At 34.2% G+C, this 18,335-nt stretch overlaps 1 protein-coding gene across 1 annotated transcript in view; it reads left to right on the top strand.

Annotated features, from left to right (window-relative positions):
• TECRL (trans-2,3-enoyl-CoA reductase like) overlaps nucleotides 1-17,699 on the top strand; it is a 108,236-nt gene extending 90,537 nt beyond the window's left edge. The window contains exons 9-12 of the mRNA XM_058546388.1: nucleotides 5,893-5,950; nucleotides 16,058-16,143; nucleotides 16,683-16,728; nucleotides 17,572-17,699. Of these exons, the coding sequence (XP_058402371.1) occupies nucleotides 5,893-5,950; nucleotides 16,058-16,143; nucleotides 16,683-16,728; nucleotides 17,572-17,699 (318 nt within the window). The remainder of the gene's footprint in view (nucleotides 1-5,892; nucleotides 5,951-16,057; nucleotides 16,144-16,682; nucleotides 16,729-17,571) is intronic.
• Nucleotides 17,700-18,335: the final 636 nt, after the last annotated feature.

The following is an 18,335-nucleotide window of genomic DNA, read 5'->3' as shown; positions in this document are numbered from 1 at the left end:
ACATACAACACCAAAGACACTATCCATGAAAGCAATAATTGATAAGCTACTTCATTAAAATTAAAAATCGCCCTATGGAAGACAATGTCAAGAGAATGAGAAGACAAGGGAAAAAAATATTTGCAAAAGACACAGTTAATAAAGGAGTGTTATCCAAAATATATAAAGAACTCTTAAAACTCAAAAATAAGAAGACAAACAATTCGATTAAAAAATAGACCAAGACTTTATCAGCTATTTTACCAAAGAAGATATGCAGATGGAAAATAAACATATGGAAAGACGCTCTGCATCGTGAGTCATCGGGTAAATGAAAATTAAAACAACAATGAGATACCTCTACACACCAATTAGAATGGACAAAATCCAGAACACTGACAACACCAAATGCTGGAGAGGATGTGGAGCAACAGGAACTCTCATTCATTGCTGGTGGGAGTGCAAAAGGTTATGGTCAGTTTGAAAGGAGTTTGGTGGTTTCTTGCAGAACTAAACATACTCTTACCATATGATCCAGCAATCACACTCCTTGGTATTTACCCAACGGAATTAAAAACTTATGTCTACAGAAAATCCTGCACGTGGATATTTATAGCAGCTTTATTCATAATGGCCAAAACTGGAAGCAACCAAGATGTCCTTTAGTAGGTGAATGGATAAATAAACTGTGGCACATCCAGACAATGGGATATGACTCAGTGCTAAAGAAAAATGAGCTATTGAGCCATGAGTAGATATGGAGGAACTTTAAATGTATATTAATAAGTCAAATAAGCCAATCTGACAAGGCTACATACTGTATGATTCCAACTATATCACATTCTGGAAAACACAAAACTGTGGAGACTGTAAAAAATATCAGTGAGGGCCAGCCAGATGGTGTAGTGGTTAAGTTTGTGTGCTCTGCCTCAGCGGCCTGGGGTTCACAGGTTTGGATCCCAGGAGCGGAACTACACACCACTCATCAAGCCATGCTGTGGCAGCGTCCCACATGCAAAGTAGAGGAAGATTGGCACAGCTGTTAGTTCAAACAAAAAATCAATGATTGCTATGGGTTGAGGGAAGAGGGATGAACAGGAGGAACACAGAGGATTTTTAGGGCAATGAAAATACTATGCTACCATAATGATAGATGCACATTATATATTTGTCCAAACCCATAGAATGTACTATACTAAGAGTGAACCATAATGCAAACTAGGACTTTGGGTGATTATGATGTGTCAATGTAGGTTTCTCAAATGTAACAAATCGACCACTCTGGTGGAGATCTTGATAATGGGAGAGGCTAAGCGTGTATGGTGGCAAAGGATATACAGGAAATCTCTGTACCTTCCTCTCAATTTTGCTGTGAACTATATAAAAATAAAGTCCTAATGAAAAAAATGTACGGTTTAGTGTATATATTTTCTCTTAAACCTTTATTAACATATTGAATATATTTATTCTGAAACAGAATGCATGTTATCCTTATTATTTTTTAATAGAAACGTATATAAGTGGGTTTCATAATAAATAAGTAGAGATTACGAATAGAATAAAGTTCTATAATTTTATGAGCATGGTAATATAAATTATGTTAGAATTATGAATATTAATACAATGTAATATTGGCTTATATTATCAAATATTATATCAGTCTAGGTGAATACGCCTTATCCTTTAAAGTAGAAACTGACTTCCCAAGATCAGCATAGTTGATGCATTTCACTGGTGAACCTTTCTGTATTCAGGTGGTTAGCCACGATTTTCATTATTCTTGAAATATTGATTAAGGCAAAGTAAATAAAACAAAAGTTATAATTGTTGTTATTATTATTATAAATAGAGAAAATAAAAGTAGCGGAAACTCAAAACAAACCAGATTATGAGTGTTAGAAACATTATAGCAGATTCTATATTTCAAAGAAATTAATAAAATGATTACCACATTGCTCAAATGATAAAATTATAAGATATTGGGTCTGCCAATAATTAATAATAATAATAATGCATATAAAACTCAGGGGGAACAGATATATACAGAAATTAGATAGATCATTTTCACTCCTGTAAAAATATTATGAGATCATATAGTAAAGCTTACTTGTTTTTCCTGTGGAAACCAAAAGGATTTCACTAAGACAAAATGATAGAGCCTTGATGGCTACAAATTCCATATTAGGGTGTTTGAATGTTGTTCTATGGAAACATCACTTTCACTTATTTAAAGGAGAGAAAGCTTAACTTGATAAATTTTGTAAGGAAAAATAATACAGTAATTATGTAAAAGTGGATGTCTTCAGGTTGGCTTCCCTCCATCTCTTGTTTTGGTCATTAGTCATTGGCATCTTTGCCACATGACAACGTGCTACTGACCAAGGCACAGTACCTAGCAGTTAACAATAAGCATCTTTACTACTGAAATTCCATATATTCTGATCCAATCGTATCTTTCAATCTGGGTACAGTGGGCTTTAATGGGGGATATTTTCAGTAAAAATTGTAGAGCACAATGTGATGTATGATAAATCACTTCTAATATATTAACTAAAGTCCTTTGCAGGCTATTAATTTGACACTTTCTACACTGTACATTTTTAAATATTTAGTCGTACTGATTAAAAATAAAATTGAAATGTCAGAGAACTGAGAGTAAAAAGGGTGCTGAAAAAACTGAGTAGTTCCATTTACTTTCTAAATCAAAGCATTTAAGAAAAGATGATATTTGCATGTAAACACTGTGATTCTTTCAATTATATTAGCTGACAATTTCATATTTCTTATTTATTCATATAAAGATTACAATGAGGAATCCAGAATGGACTACTGAATCATTAACATCCTGATATTATTCAAATGAATGCCAGTGTGAGGCAACAAGTAGTCAAATTATTCGATAAAGATTGTCTAAAAGAAGCACAAATGAATATTTTTTTAAATTTAGTTTAAGCCACACCTATGCATTCAAATGTGAAGTCGATTTGAATTTTCATTATTTACCATTCTAAAGCTCACTTTCATTTAAAACACTTATACCCAGTGATTTTTTTATTTTTAATTGTAAAACAACATAAAATTTAGCATTTTATGTTATTATGATGTGTCTTTATGTTATTCTTGTATGTTATTATATGTCTTAACCACTTTTAGTGTATAGGTCAGTAATGTTAAGTTTATTCACACTGTAATGCAACAGACACCTAGCGACTTTTTAAATTTAAGCCATCTTGTTCTTTACAATTAAGGCTGTTCTTTACAACTAAGGCTGTTCTGGCAATGTCTCAGAGTTGCTTATCTCTCTGTGAGTGTGTTTGGAAGTATAGTCTCCTTTTTGTTAGGTTAAACTTTTTGGGAAAAAAGTGAAATTGTTGGAAACTATCAATTTGTATATGAGCAAACCAAATGAAATAACTTCAAATTCATTTGTTCCACCACAGTAATGCAGAAAAATGGTTCTTACATATAATATTTCAGTATTATTTCTTTTTTAAGATATCTGGACAACGTTTTCTTAGTATTTTTTTTACATTTCTGTATACTTATTGTCTACAATGTCTGTACCATCTGTGTTACATAGAGACTATACATAGTTAGTAGTAGATAGCATCCACATGTTTTATCAAAAATAATTTAAAATTTAAATAATGTAAAATTAAATCTAATGATAGTAACTGCCCCAAATTTTATGTATTAAATTGTTTTTTAACATATAATATGCCAAATGAAGACAAATAATTTGGATAAGAATCAACCCAGAAGAAATGTATAAATCATACTGAGAAATGTTCCAGAGTTTCGCATTTAATGTGCTGCTGAAATTTTAATCAATGATAGAACCGTATATTGAGTTTTATAGCACTGACTGAATTTTCTAATCTTACTCAGCCCTGACCCAAAAGGAGATTGTATCAAAGACTTTTATCTAGGTCAATTACTACTGCAAACTGTATTGGATTCACTTATTCCCTGGAGTTTTAAAGCCAAAGCTTAAGCTGATAATTACAGATAGTCACAATTGCTCTTCAAAATCCATTAGGGGGTTGCTTAGTTGACGATAAACTAAGCATCTCTAAGCACATAGATATAGTTGGTGATTTTTTTCTCCCCACTCCCAGAATGTATATAGATGAACATTTCATCAGTGTATTGGGTTGGGGAAGGGGCACCTAATGATAAATTATGGCATTAGTATAAGGTTACTCTTCTGGTATAACTGAAACCAAAATGCCATTTGATTCATAGTCCATACTATGGGTAGATGATCAATGTTTTAATATTTAGTTTTGTTGTGATAAGTAGGAAAAAGAAAATATTTTGATGGTTGAATAAGTATAAAAATACTGATAATCACAAAGTAAATATGTTTCACCAGAAGAAAAACTATAATTTCTAAAATATGATTTATTCACAAAGATTTGGTAAGTTAATTTGCTTATTGATAAATATTTTTATCATATATCCCATTTTGTGTTTGGCACTGTAAGTGATGAAATAAGTAGGACACAAGTGTCTGGACTGAAAGATGAGCAGAAGATATGAAGACCAAATAGACATATAATAAATCATTAATTTGGTAATTAAGTGTTTTATAGTGTTGACATGTGTGAGATAGAAAGTTAGAGGAATGAGATCAATGTAGGATAATTCTTTGGAGAAGTTTTTATTGATGACATTGGTAACTAAAATTATCATAATAACATTATTGAGCAGTTCATGTCAGACACTTGATTTCATTTAATCATCATAAAATACTTATGAGGTAGGAATTAATATTTGCATTTAGGTGAAGAAATGAAATTCCAAGTATCTAAATCACTTAATCTGTAACAAGGAGTAAGTGAAAGATGCAGAATTTGAACACAAGTCCATCCAACCAAAAACCGACACTCTTAACCACATTCACGTGTAAATCATTTCAACTGTAAAATTATTATCTGAAAATGCAAAATTCAGCTTTGCATTCCTAATGATAACTTGAGAAACTAGGACCCTCTTGTACAATTATAGGAATATTGTTATATGCATACCAAATTTGTTGAAAAGAAAAAAATAAAATATATTTTAAGAGATTAATAGCATTAAAGGCACCACATTAAAAGGGTGTTCAGCTTATGGGAATATATTATAGTGAAAAATGGAATGACTCTCAACAGTAAAGATTTTGGATAACCTAATCTTATAATTATAAGCATTAATAGCATAGTATTTATATGTTGAAAACATACTTTGTGTTAAACCAGACAAGGTATATATGGCAGACGAAGGTTAAAAGGTCTTACCTTCTGAGGACACATGTCGCAGATTGGGAGCATTAACAGCCCCAGGAAATGCTGGTAAAGCTTGAGCTTCTTAGAAGTTCATAGCGGCCTGCTAACAGGCACAACCAGTGGAGTGTACATGATCAAGGGGTCAGATGACGGACAAGCAGCAATTGTCTATGTGGGACAGTATTACTTACAATAGGTTTTCTAAACTGAGCAGAAACCAGCTGGAAACCAAACTACCAACCTTGCAGTAGAAGGGTTGCTACTCTGTTAATACACTTAGAATATGTAAACCTATGCCAAGTCTATCTACAGCAACATGACTTTTCTCTTCATGGCATGAAAATTGACCCACTATAACAAGTACAAAACAGATAATCAGCACAACCTGATTAACCAGGCAATTTGAACCCAGTTGTCAAATGGGGTCAGGAGTATCTTCAGAATTTCTAACTCAATATGACTCATTATTTTGATTCTATATATGCCCACAAATGGCTTCTTTCATTGTTACATACAAAATTTCCTCTCCTTACAATTTGAGTTATAATCTTTGGAATTGATATATTACATGGATATTTATATACAGAATACATTTTTAACAGGCATAGGTATATCACACTGAAAAGGTTAAAATGTTTTGCAGATTTGTGAAGCTGGAAATCATTTCATCAATGTCGTATTGGCTCATCCCAATCACACAGGTTAGTCTTTTCCTTTTAATCTTCTCTAGAGTGAATTATGTTAATTATTATTTTAAAAAGCCTTAAGTCAAAAATTTTTTAAAGGGGAAATAGCATAGTTGAGAACATTTAAGAAACTATGCCCCAATCCTTACCCTTTTATCCTTAAACTTTCCAGATATTTAAACCAAATCATAAGTCCTAATAATAGTTTTTATAAAATGAGGTATGCATGTGCACACCCACACTCACCTCCAACACACCCCAAACAACAATCTCACTTAAATATGTGAAAAAATAAACATATGGTTAGGAAGTAAAGCAGTATGAAATCCGTCAATGAGTATCCAAATTACTTAGGTTAGAGTTCAATTTTGATCTAATTTGCACAATAATTAATACAAGCAATGCCTGGGAAAGCATTTGAAATTTGGTCATTAGTTAAAAGTATTTGAAAAAAATTAGTGTCCAAATCTTTTAAAGATATTTAGGTAAATCAATCTTCTCATTCAGGCTCAATTATAGGTAGGGATTCATAGCTGATTATTATAAATGCTACATATTTTAATCATACATTTCAAAAGGCAATGTTCAACATTTGGACTTCATGTTGTTATCAATCCAGTTGAAAATATAAAGGTGCATTTGTCTCTTCAAGTGTGTTTTAATGTCTACCTGAATTTCTTAACATTTTCTTGCCTTGTACATTTCTGACAGGCTGCTGAAGCATATGAAACACTTTCCAGAATAATTTTTTCTTATAATAAAATACATAGAATTACAAAGGAAATTTATTATGTTAGAATATTTTTGAACATATGAAAAATGTTGTAATATAATAATATATTTCTTATTAAATAACACTGTGATAACTAAAGCTTTTGAGTACTGATGACCATAAACTATATATATCAATATCTGAAATAACTGGAATATAATTTGAAAATATCTGTAATTTCTCTTGCTGAAAAAAGTTAACAGATTAATCAAATGCTTTTGTGGTTTGTTGTCTGCATTTGTATTGAAGTAAAACATGCATTTCATTAAGAGATTGGAGGCCATTTTTATCTGATCCAAATTCACAGATCCACTGAATTCTCTTTGGAGGTATGTGAAACCCGGATGAAAAACTTCCGACAGTCTGATTTATTTTTAGTGCAGAAGCAAAACACAATACAATCCTATAAAAATGCTAACATTGCCAAAGTTATGAATGTCACAAATTTTAGTCTTGACTCTTACCCTCTAACAATATGACCTTGCTCAAGTTTATTTATTTATCTGGAAGGTGTCATTTTTTGAAAATGAAAATTTTAAGTTAAACATGACTTTGAAATTATTCATGTGAGAAATACTGTGTGTGTGTGTGTTTACTCCAGTGTTTATCTTGCTTTGTATGGTGCTCTTGAGAAATCAGATGACAATCTACTCCTCTCCTTTGTTAATTGGCTTTTTTTTTCTTTTTGCCTGGAGACTCAGAAGACTTTTTCATCATTAAAGTCTGTTCATTTTGTAGCATATGTCTTAGAGTTGATAATCTCAGATCAATTTTCCCAGGGACATGATGTAATCTTCAAGTAGGTGGATTCATGTCTTTTTTAGTTCCAGAAAGTTTTATTACAGTTTTAAAATTCATTTCATTACATTGCGGAGTGATAGGGGGTTAAATTATACATATGTTACATGTGCCTCTATCTTATATATCTATCACTTTCTCTCTACTTTTAGCTCTGTTTGTTCTTTCTTCTTTTTTTTTTTTCTTTTTTTGTTCATTGACTTAAAATCCTCTATTCTATTGAACATTCCACCCTTAGGCAAATTGAAGTATGTTCCATGTTACTGAGATAATTTTTTCCTTTTCTACAATTTCTTTCTTGAGTACAACCAACACTCAGTTTCTTTCTTCCGTTTTGTCCATATCTATTTTGAGTTTGGGCATTTCCTAATGGTTATGTTCTTTGACATCTTATATTAAATTTTTTCTCTTGTTTTTCTGCTTCCTTTTTGGGTGGTTAATTATATTAGTAGCAAAAAAAGATTTTCACTTTCTATTTTATTCACATAGAAACCTTATATGAATGCTGATCAACTTATTTTCATTTTTAAGTACGTAGATTGTCCTTGAAGAAAAATAACCAATGTTTTTACAGATGGGGTGATTGAAGTGACAGTGATGTCTCTAAAAAATTGAGTGTGCTCTGGAAGGAATGGGGGTTTCATTGTGTTTTTTGACTCTCTAAACACTCTTTTGTTTTTCTAAATGGCTTAATTCCCAGAACCATTTCCTTCTTTCTCTTCCCCTGTAAGCCTCCAAGCAATGTCTTCCCCATCTGAGCTGCCTTCCTATACTACTGTTTTCTCTCTCAGAAGCAGTGCCTTCTAGAACAAAAACCTCTGACCTCACTATTTTCAAATTGTTTTATTTCAGTTCTCCACATCCAGTGTTCTGACATATCAGGCCTCAGACCTTTTCTCAAGGTCGACTCTCTTCTTTTGATCATGAATTCTAGATACCTACACACTCGATACATTCTCTTTCCTTATGTAAAATCCTTGTCCAACTATCAGTTTCTGTGTCAGCTCTAAATGAGTCTCTGCTACTCTTGGATTTTTATCTCCCCACTTACATATTAATTGACGTCTGTAGGAATATCTGTCTCTTAGTTGTGCTTTAGGCATGAGTTATGTATAGGGAGACCATTTAATAGATTGTTTAAACAAGGTGTCACAAAATGTGTTCCCCAGGAGACATAATTTGATATAGAATAAGTTTAAAAGAAGCTTATTACAGAGTATGGAGAAGAAAGAAGGCAGGAGAATTGTGCTGAGTGGGAGATTGAGTTTATGATGTTGTCTCAAGAGTGGCCTCAGTCAATTCTACAGGGGTATCTGAAGGTAGGATAACTCTTTAGAGTTGCCCTAAGTTGGAATGACTAGAGAAACGGTAATTTGGATTTGAGTCTCCCTGAAAAATGTGAATGGCCTGGGATAAGAGAGCTCTCTTCAGTCAAGGCCATCCTCTCAGAAGGTCTGGCAGTTGAAAGCTTTCTGCTACCAGCACTCCCAGCGGTTATGGAAGAAATCCATCATTCTTGATGGTGATCTAGGCAGCATATTGCAGCATCTATCACAGTCCACTCTTTTAGTTCACAGATCCATTTTTTTGTGTACTTTCTGGGAGCAACTCCACCAGGATGCTACTGGGCCTTTCTTTCTGGGGGAAATTTGAAAGAGACATGTTAGTGGGAAATTACACAGTTTTCACCACTGCACGTGGTCTTGGTATAACAACTGATTTGCACTGTTTTCCTCCTCCACAATTTCTAGATTTCTTTCACCCTCAACTGGCACACTTAACATCTCAGGGATTGTCTGTTGGTATGACATAGACCTTCATCTTGAAAGTCTGAGATTCTGTCTCCATGTCCTTATAAGGACATGGAAGTGGCCCTTGTCCATGGGTCAAAGGAGTACCAAGGGGTATCCAAGTACTAGAGGCAAAATATATTCTCCTTACCCCATTGCATAACAGCAGGCGTGCCTCTCTTCGTGATCAGGGTCAATTACCCTGTCAACAGTAGTTCTTCCATCCTTACAACTCTAAGGTCTTCAGGTTTTCAGATCCTTGTCCCTAAATGGGGAATGTTCTGTCATGGGATGCAGGAAGATCCCCATCCAACTATGGGCTACAGTTTATCGTTGATTTAAAGATGTACATTGCCCCTAAGTCAGCACTGTAGCTATGCTTTTGTCGGGAGAGAGGGAGAATCTCCCTCTGCCCTTTTCCTTAAGGTTCTTATGGCTGGCCAAATAATTAACAAGACAGGTTAGCAGGAGAAAATAATACCAAGTTTAATAACATGTATACATGAGAGAAACGAGCAACTCGTCCCTCTGTCTAAGCTGCTTGCTTAAGTATTGCAGCTAAAGGCGAGGAACGTGTTGGAGGTGGGTAGTGTCTGGGACTTCAGAGGGCAGGAAGACAATTCTTTTCAGGGTCGTCTATAGATAATGTGGTCAGGGAGAGACAGAGTTTTTTTTTGATAAAAGGGGCTTGGTGCCTTTCCTATTGTAACATTTATCCTACATTATCTTTACAGCCATCATGATAATAACTCCTTCCTGAAACAGATCTTTTGTTTTAAATTCTTTAGGCAGTTTGGGAGGGGAAACTCAAATATTATTCCTGAGTTCTCTGAGTCCTTATTGTCTTCAGCTTGAAATAATCCACATACCAGAGTGGTGCCTCCTGGGGTAGCTTGCCCTGAGCACCATCACTTTCAACAGATCAGTCCATCAATCTGTCAGGTTGGCAACTTCTTGATGACGTTGGATTTGATATGAGAAGTTCCCATGGTTATGGACCCACTCCTGTACCTCCTTTTTGAAAAGTGGATTCCTTAAACTAGCAGTATGTAATGGAGGATATGTTAATTGATCATGTATTATGTAAGCCCTTGGATAATAGGACTGACTTAGGACCCCAAGGAAAGAACAGAAAAACTATTCACAATGTGTCTTTTCCTGCAAATATGAATTGCTGCCCCCTTTCAGATCAGATGGAGTCCAATAAATCACCTTGCCATCAGGTTACTGGTTAGTCTCCATGAGCAATGGTGCCTTGTTATGGTCTCCTTGTTGTTCTTTATTGCTAGCAGTTTGAACATTTGGCAGCAGCAGTAGTAGATCTGCCCTGGTAAGTGCGAGTTCATGCTATGGAGTCAAGCATAGCTTCCATTCCTGCCACCATACTCCCCTCAATCACCCATTTTCCAGCAATGGAATAGTCCATTACAGAGGCTGGCTGACATTGAGTCATCTTTTCTACCTGTTGTTTATTGTCTCTTCCATCGTAGACGATCCCTGTTGGGCATTAATGTGATACAAAGATCTTCACACTTCATGTCCACTCTTATATTCATGGACATTCCTGACTTGTATGTCCATTTGACACTGCCTGTGATTCTGTGTACACTGTAGACTTCAATACATCTCTTTCAACTCCAAAAACTCTGCCCATTGGGAGAATCACTGCCCCCCCCCCAACTATTGTCTTTTAAGGAGACCCCTGAATGTGACTATAATGCAGCTGCCATTGGCTTATACCAACATACTAGCCAACTCATCTCTAAACCATCCTCAGGCTCTTCCTCATTTTTCAGCTGGCCTTAATGGATCTCTGAAGTGGCCATATGGGTGAGTCAAAGGAGACACAGTGGTTCAACAATGGCGGATAACATGGTTTTCTAGACTACCTGCTAATGCAGCTTCTTGTACCTTATTTCCTACTTATGTTTCATTCTGAATATACCACTTCCATCTTACAATGGACTATTGCTGGTCTCACTCGACCTATGACTTGCTATGTCTAACAGAACTCAGCTTATGATGCACATGGTCATTGGTGTCCCTAGAATAGGGTCTTAATCTTTATCAGGATTCAATAGCATGCCAGGACTATTTTCTCAAAGAACTATATAATTCTCCACTACAAATGGTCTGGCCTTGCTCCAGAATTCCAGGGTTCAGCATTGTGATTATCCCCCTGGGGCTTGCCATAAATTCTACACATTTTTTCCCACCACTGATAGGTTTAATATAGAGTGTCTACCTAATTTTAAGGCCCAAATGCAGGAGTGCTTGCACTAAAACTTGAGCCTGCTGCAAGTTTCTGCCTCAAGCCCTACTAAACTATTGTAGCTTTTTGTGCTACGTGGTGTATGGTTCAAAGCAGATTTCTCTGCTGTGTAAAATGATACCTTTCTAATGGAAAGAGTCCTACAAGGCATTTTGCTTTCTTCTTAATGGTAGGAGGTACAAATTGCAATACATTTCCCCTGTTTTGAAGGTGATGCCCACAATCATTTGGCCTCAAAACATTTTACTGATGCCTCTAAAACTTTGTAGTGTTTATTAGCCCCACCACGTCCTGTGTCTTAATATTAGCCCTACCACGCGTGTCTTAATAAAGCTGCCAACATGCTAGTCACTCCTTACTCATCCAATATGAATAGCATAATGTTGTTGATGTGGTGCAAAAGTGTGATTTTCAGCGAGACGTCCAACCAGTCTGGGTCTCCTTGAGTTATTTTATGAGAGAGGCTCAGTATTAAAATAGTCCTAGAAAAATATTGAAAATGTATACCATTGTCTATTTTAAGGAAAAGTAAACTATTCTTTTCCAATAGAGATGAAAATAACACATTTGTCATTCAGTGGCTATATCCATATACCTCAGCCTGGGTTAATCTGCTTTAGCAAAGATACCATATCTGGTAATCAATTGCAATGGTGGATAATGTTTGATCAAATTTGCAGGTCTCACTGTCATCTTCCAAAATACATCTTGCTTTTGCAGGGCCTAGATTAAGTGGTGATATAATGGAGAACATCACCCAAGCATACTTTAGATCTTAAGTGTGGCACTAATCTCTCCCTAGGATATAGTATTGTCTTATATATACAGAAGAACGTGTGAAATTTCAGAGACTTCCACTTGCCTGTCCCACCTGCAATAGCTCTTTCTCCAAAGGCCAAGAAATCAATATGGAGGTTGCGCAGACTACAAAGTATGTGTAGTCCAATTATTCATTCAGTGTCTGCGGAGATGACCACTTTGGACCTGGTGGACGCACTGTGTCTAACAGTCCTTGCAATGTAGGGATGTTCTACTTCCACTAGTATACAATTCTCCAAACAAATGACCTTATATCATTTAGTGAAGTTCTTTAGCAAAGGAATGTGAGAATCATTATCATGTTACTTATTTTGGTGTTTCAGGGTATTTCTTCCTGGGGTTCCAGACTGTTCTTCTGTCAGTGAGTTTAGTGTCTTACAACTGGTTCAAGTCCAAAAACTGGGAAAGGAATAGTGAATTTTATATTGAGCTAGCTGCCCAAAGTCTCTGCACTATTCATTTCTAATTTATTTTGTTTGCCTAAATTCAGAAATAGCATTGCGGAATATGTATCAATCTAGCCTCCAGAAACATTGTGTTCTTTTGATCGGCTTTTCTGTGGATGAAACCCTTATGAATTTACCACTCATTCTGGCTTATGACAATTAAGTGCAACTAGAATTGGCTTTGATTTGGGAGAGAGGGAGGGATCCTTTAATCCTAATCACTGCTAGTCAGCCCAGTTCTAAGATGACATCACTTAACAGTCAGCCTGGAACTGCAGACAGCCAACACTAATCTTAGTGATGGTGGTGCCCTTTCATTAACACATTCCTTAAAGCTTTGGAAAATGGTGTATCCTCTAGATGCTTCCATGTAACATGGGAAAGAACATGGAAATATGGAGCATGGAAAAAATTGCCTCTCGTGGAAAGGGGGCTTCCCTTTTCAGCCTCATATAGACTGTCTACTCTAGGATCCCCACTTATCTGAGCCATTTAATACCTTCTTTCTCTGCCTGCTGTAGGGATTCTAACATTTCTTCCTCACTCACTGTGGGCCATTGCCTTGTTCGTGCTTCCAGATGCATGTTAGTATGTTTGTACTATCTTAGCAGGGCATTAAATTCTATATCCAGGACAGTGCTCCAACAACATAAACCTACTGTTATCCAATTTTATATTTTGCCCCTCTTATCAAACACCCTCAGAACCCAATCATCACATAGGTATTCTCCTATAATTTTCTTGTGCATGTTGGCTGGGTCCTACAGCTTCATTGGGGCATAATTCCTTTTTTCCTTATCAGGACCAGAACAACCTCAGGTAGTTTATATCGTGATATAATCTTAACTATAGCATAGGGGTTAAGAGGGGACATTGGGAAGATCCTAGAGGGGATTTTCTTAGAACACAAAGGCCTCTGTATTACCTTTAAGCGAGGAAGTGTGCTAAGCTTTAAATAAGGAGGAGTAGGCCTCTTCTGTACGCTAAGGGAGTTCGTGAAAATCTATATATTCCAAGATTTTGTAGACAATGACCTCGGCTTAGCAGATCTGCTTTAGACTGAAGTTGTATATTCTTTGGAGCTTGGCTACTCTTGCAATTAAGTCCTGGGCCTGGTCTTCAGCTTTCTCTGCCTTTCTCTCATTGCAGGAGGAACTTCTTTGAATGCTACCAAAGAGATCCTCTAGTTTTCACACTTGGCCTTTAATTGTCAATTATTAGTTTCAGTTTTAGCTGTCTTTGTCAAGAACATTGATAGTAATTACCACTTAATTCCACTGAACCTGATAAGGCATTCTCTTCCACCAGTAAAACATACCAGTACACCACTGGTAAAAGCTTTTACATTTGCACTGCTACCTTGTACCAGCAACTATCTGTTGTGCACCTACCATCAATGATGGGTACTCATGGCAGGCTCTTCAGGAGCTCATTCAACTCTAAAATATCACTCCAGCATCTGCTTCTTGGGCCATTCTTGGTGTCAACTACTGTAGGTTCAGTTTTCTAGGATGCAGATGCTGAGATAGAGATTAGCATTTAGGAAGTTTGTTTGGGAGTGACTTTTTAGATGGGAAAAAAGAAAGCTGGGATGAACAATCACTGTTGTTCTGAGTTGAGTCTCATCAATTTGCCATATTAATCAAATATTAGATTAAGACTAAACCAAAAAGTGAGTGTGACCTTGGAAACGGTTGCTCCCTTCAGCCAGGTAATCTTCATAGGGGGGTGCTGAGGGTCGAAGGTTCTCTGCCAGCAATACTCCTTGAAGCTGTGGAACAAACACTTTATGCATGAAGTAGAATTTGGATGGTACAATATTGTAATGTAAAAAGCCTTCAGACTTTTTTTTAATAGAAGCTCTATTATAAATAGTAACTATAGGTTGAGAAAACATATCATGGGAATGTAAGTCTTAAATTAGTAACACCAAAACTTACATATTATTACAATTAACAGCAACTATGTACAGTTGAGACAATATTTATCTGCAGATGTTTTTCTGTGTCACAGACATATTGGCTATTTAATCTACGAACTGAATCTGGAAGAAATGTGTATTTGCGGGCCCTGATCATTCCACTTCCTCCAGGGGCTGAACAGTTATAAACCAGAGGCTTTAACCCAGATTATCTTGTGTACATCTTCCACCTCTGTTACTATAACGTGGGTTGGTTCCTCAATTATCCTTCTTTTGAGGAATATATGAAGATTACACAGAGGTGTTTGCATAAATGTTACCAAGAGAATTGGTAATATTAAATGGCTTACATATTTATCCTTATCTTGAAAGGAGCAGTGCATGAAATCTGCACAACACCTAGTATATTTTTTACTTTGATATTTCAACAATAGTTACAATGTTGAAAACAACATATTGACATTTCATTATGACTTTAGAATTATAACTAAAAGAGATTAGTTGATGTGTTATCTGATTAAATCTTGCTGAAGAGAATAGACAGTAATTTTATAATTCATATTTACTTTTACAAATGTCACAGCTCAGAGTGCAACTTGAAATCAGTGTAAATTTATCTAAATGTTTCTTGAAAAAATTTGAAAGTTGGAAAATTAACAACAATCAAGTGACAATATGCTAAGTATAACGAGAGCTGTAAAGAACTATCCTGATTGCTGAGCAGAAATAATTTATGTGGTATTTCTAAATATTAACTATACTGATATTCATTGTAATCCTTTTATGAGAGATTTTCACACTTTTTTGATATAAATGACATTGTTATAAAATTTCCTTTGGATTTTCACTAGTTTAATAGAAAGAGACGTGTGAGGTATTTAATAATCTCCACCAAAAATATCTTTTTTGACACTAAAGGAGAATAGGAAGAGGCATGCAATTGTTAAAATGCATTTATTAATCTCAGTATGCAATATTGCTGCAAATATTATGATATGCAAAATAACACATATTTTGTGTTATTTAAAATCTTAAGGAAATGATTATCATGATGTATTCTGTAATCTTACAGCAACATAGCTGTAGACATGGTCAGAAAATGGCAGATATTCTATTTGAGTCAAAAGGTCATAACGTTTGAAACTGGGTCTCTTCTGAGAAATTTGTGAAATAGGTTTCTATAAATATATGATGACATTTCATATAGTATATAATTGCTCTAGGGAATTTAGAATTATATAAAAAGTATATGATCAAATTTGCAATATGTAGCATCATTGACATTCCGCTCTCCTTTCTAAAAGGAAATAATGCCTGTTTTCCAAGTCCAAATTATAATCCCTTCACATGGATGTTTTTCCTGGTTTCATGTCCTAACTACACCTATGAGGTACACTATTTATGCTTGTAAATAATTGAACTTTATTTGATGATGTATTACATGCATGTGTTTATGTTTTTATATGTATTATAGATTTATATATATATATAGGTTTTATCTGTAGATAAAGGTATAGATAGAGATATAGATTATGATATAGATTTCAATTCAAGTTATAGGCATAGGAAATTGGAACATGTTAACCACAATTTTCCCTGCAGAAAAGGAAATATTTGCAAATATATGTATCTATATTTAAAGACATTTTTATAATCTTCGTATAAAATGTCTTGAGATATTTCGGGATTTTAATTTTTATCAAAGTTTTTGGAACATTGTTCTCCATTTTCCTATGACTATGATACTGTTTTATGGGATTTTTATACCTTTATCATATTTAACAGTAAAATTGTTATTTTGGGGAAATTTATTTCTACTTATAATTTTCCATTGTGTTGTAAGCTTTCAAATTACCTATTTAACGCCACCAATGAACAAATTACTAGATTAACCATAGATATTTGTTAATTTATGTTTTAATCTAACAGATTGGGTCATGGATTAGTTTCACAGTCATGACACAAACACTGCCAGGTAAGATCTGGGTTTGTTGATAATTAATTGAAGTCAATGCACCTTTAGGAGAAGTAGTTTCTGGGAGCAAGTTGCAATAGTAGTAAGTTTTGCATGTTTGCAAAAGGATTTTATGCTTTCATTTTTATTTTTATTTTGGATATTTTAATTGCAACTTAATTCCAGCTAGGAAATGTCATCCGAATATATTTATTAAGCGACAAGATTTTACAGAAGTAGTAGTAGTAATAATGCTAATAAATAATGGTAATAAAACTATCTCTTGTGCACGTATATAGACATGTGTGTGTGCTGTGTCTTCAAGTGTCCGTGAGTGTCTGTGAAAGGGAGTCTGGGAGCGTGAGTGTACTGTCTTGACTGCTGGGCATTTTAACACACACAAGGAAGTTGAATTGCAATGAACTCAATGTATTAGAAGGGATGTGCATAATATCCATTTCATCCAATTTTTGTTTCACTGTACAAAAATTTTGAATAATAATTAATAAGGTTTGTCATGTATGTACAGGTATATTATATGCATATGGAAAACTATTATTGAAAAATTCAAAGAGATTAAAAAATTCCTTATTTGGGAATATTTTGTGGCAGTGAGATATAAAAAATGTGGATTTATTTTGATCTCTGCTATGTGTTTTCCGTGTTTATTCATCCGTGTGGCAAATATTGATTAAACATATATTATGCTAGGCAATGAATATGAGTAAAGAAAATTGATAGAGAAATATGCAACGTTTGAAAAATATTTTAAGAGCTATATATGATAGTTTTTTTTCTGACATAAGTTACTATAACCATCATAGAAATAAGAAAGAAAGGATAATTATTTCTTTTTTCTTCTAGTTGGGATTTTTACACTTCTGATGACTATCCAGATGTCTTTGTGGGCACAAAAGAAACATAAGGTTTATCTGAAGAAATTCAATTCTTATATGCGTAGGAAATCAGCAATGATACCATTTATTCTGTAAGAAAAAATAAGTGATCTTATTTCATATATAGAAAAACAGTATATCAACTCACTAAATTAGACTTAATCAAGGATGATTGACTATTATGTTCCAGGAATTGATAAAGAAAAGTATTTCTACTGAGTAAAAATATAAAATGTTAGAATCTAGCTAAACTTAGAGTAATAAATTGAGGCAAATGAAAAGTAGAAATTAAAGATATGACTAATGAAAAATAGCATTCATTATATTTGCAAGGGATTGTAAATTTTGGTCCTTAAACAAGATTTTCTTACTTCATTAAATATTTCGTAACATTATTTGTCTAAGACAATGAAAATATCTGAATTCTAAAGTAAATATTTTTAAAAGTTTTGACATTTAAATCACTTGAATTTTACACATTTTGATAGTAATTTAATTTTTTTCTTTATTGTTCAATGTGTTATTGAGAAGTATCAAATCTCTTATGTTATTAGTTTAATTTCTTGTGAAATCCTGCTTATATTAAAAGTGAAATACTTGTAATTAGCTATGTATCTTATTTATTCATGATATATACATTGTATGCTATCATTCTGAAATTATAACAATTAAAATATTTTCTAGATGTTATTTGTTAAATCTTTCAAATTATATATTATAGATTGAAATATA

This window comes from Diceros bicornis, chromosome 8, assembly GCF_020826845.1.
Source record: "Diceros bicornis minor isolate mBicDic1 chromosome 8, mDicBic1.mat.cur, whole genome shotgun sequence".
Lineage (NCBI taxonomy): Eukaryota > Metazoa > Chordata > Mammalia > Perissodactyla > Rhinocerotidae > Diceros > Diceros bicornis.
Note: the sequence above shows the minus strand (reverse complement) of the source record. Positions and strands in the feature narration are given on the sequence as shown.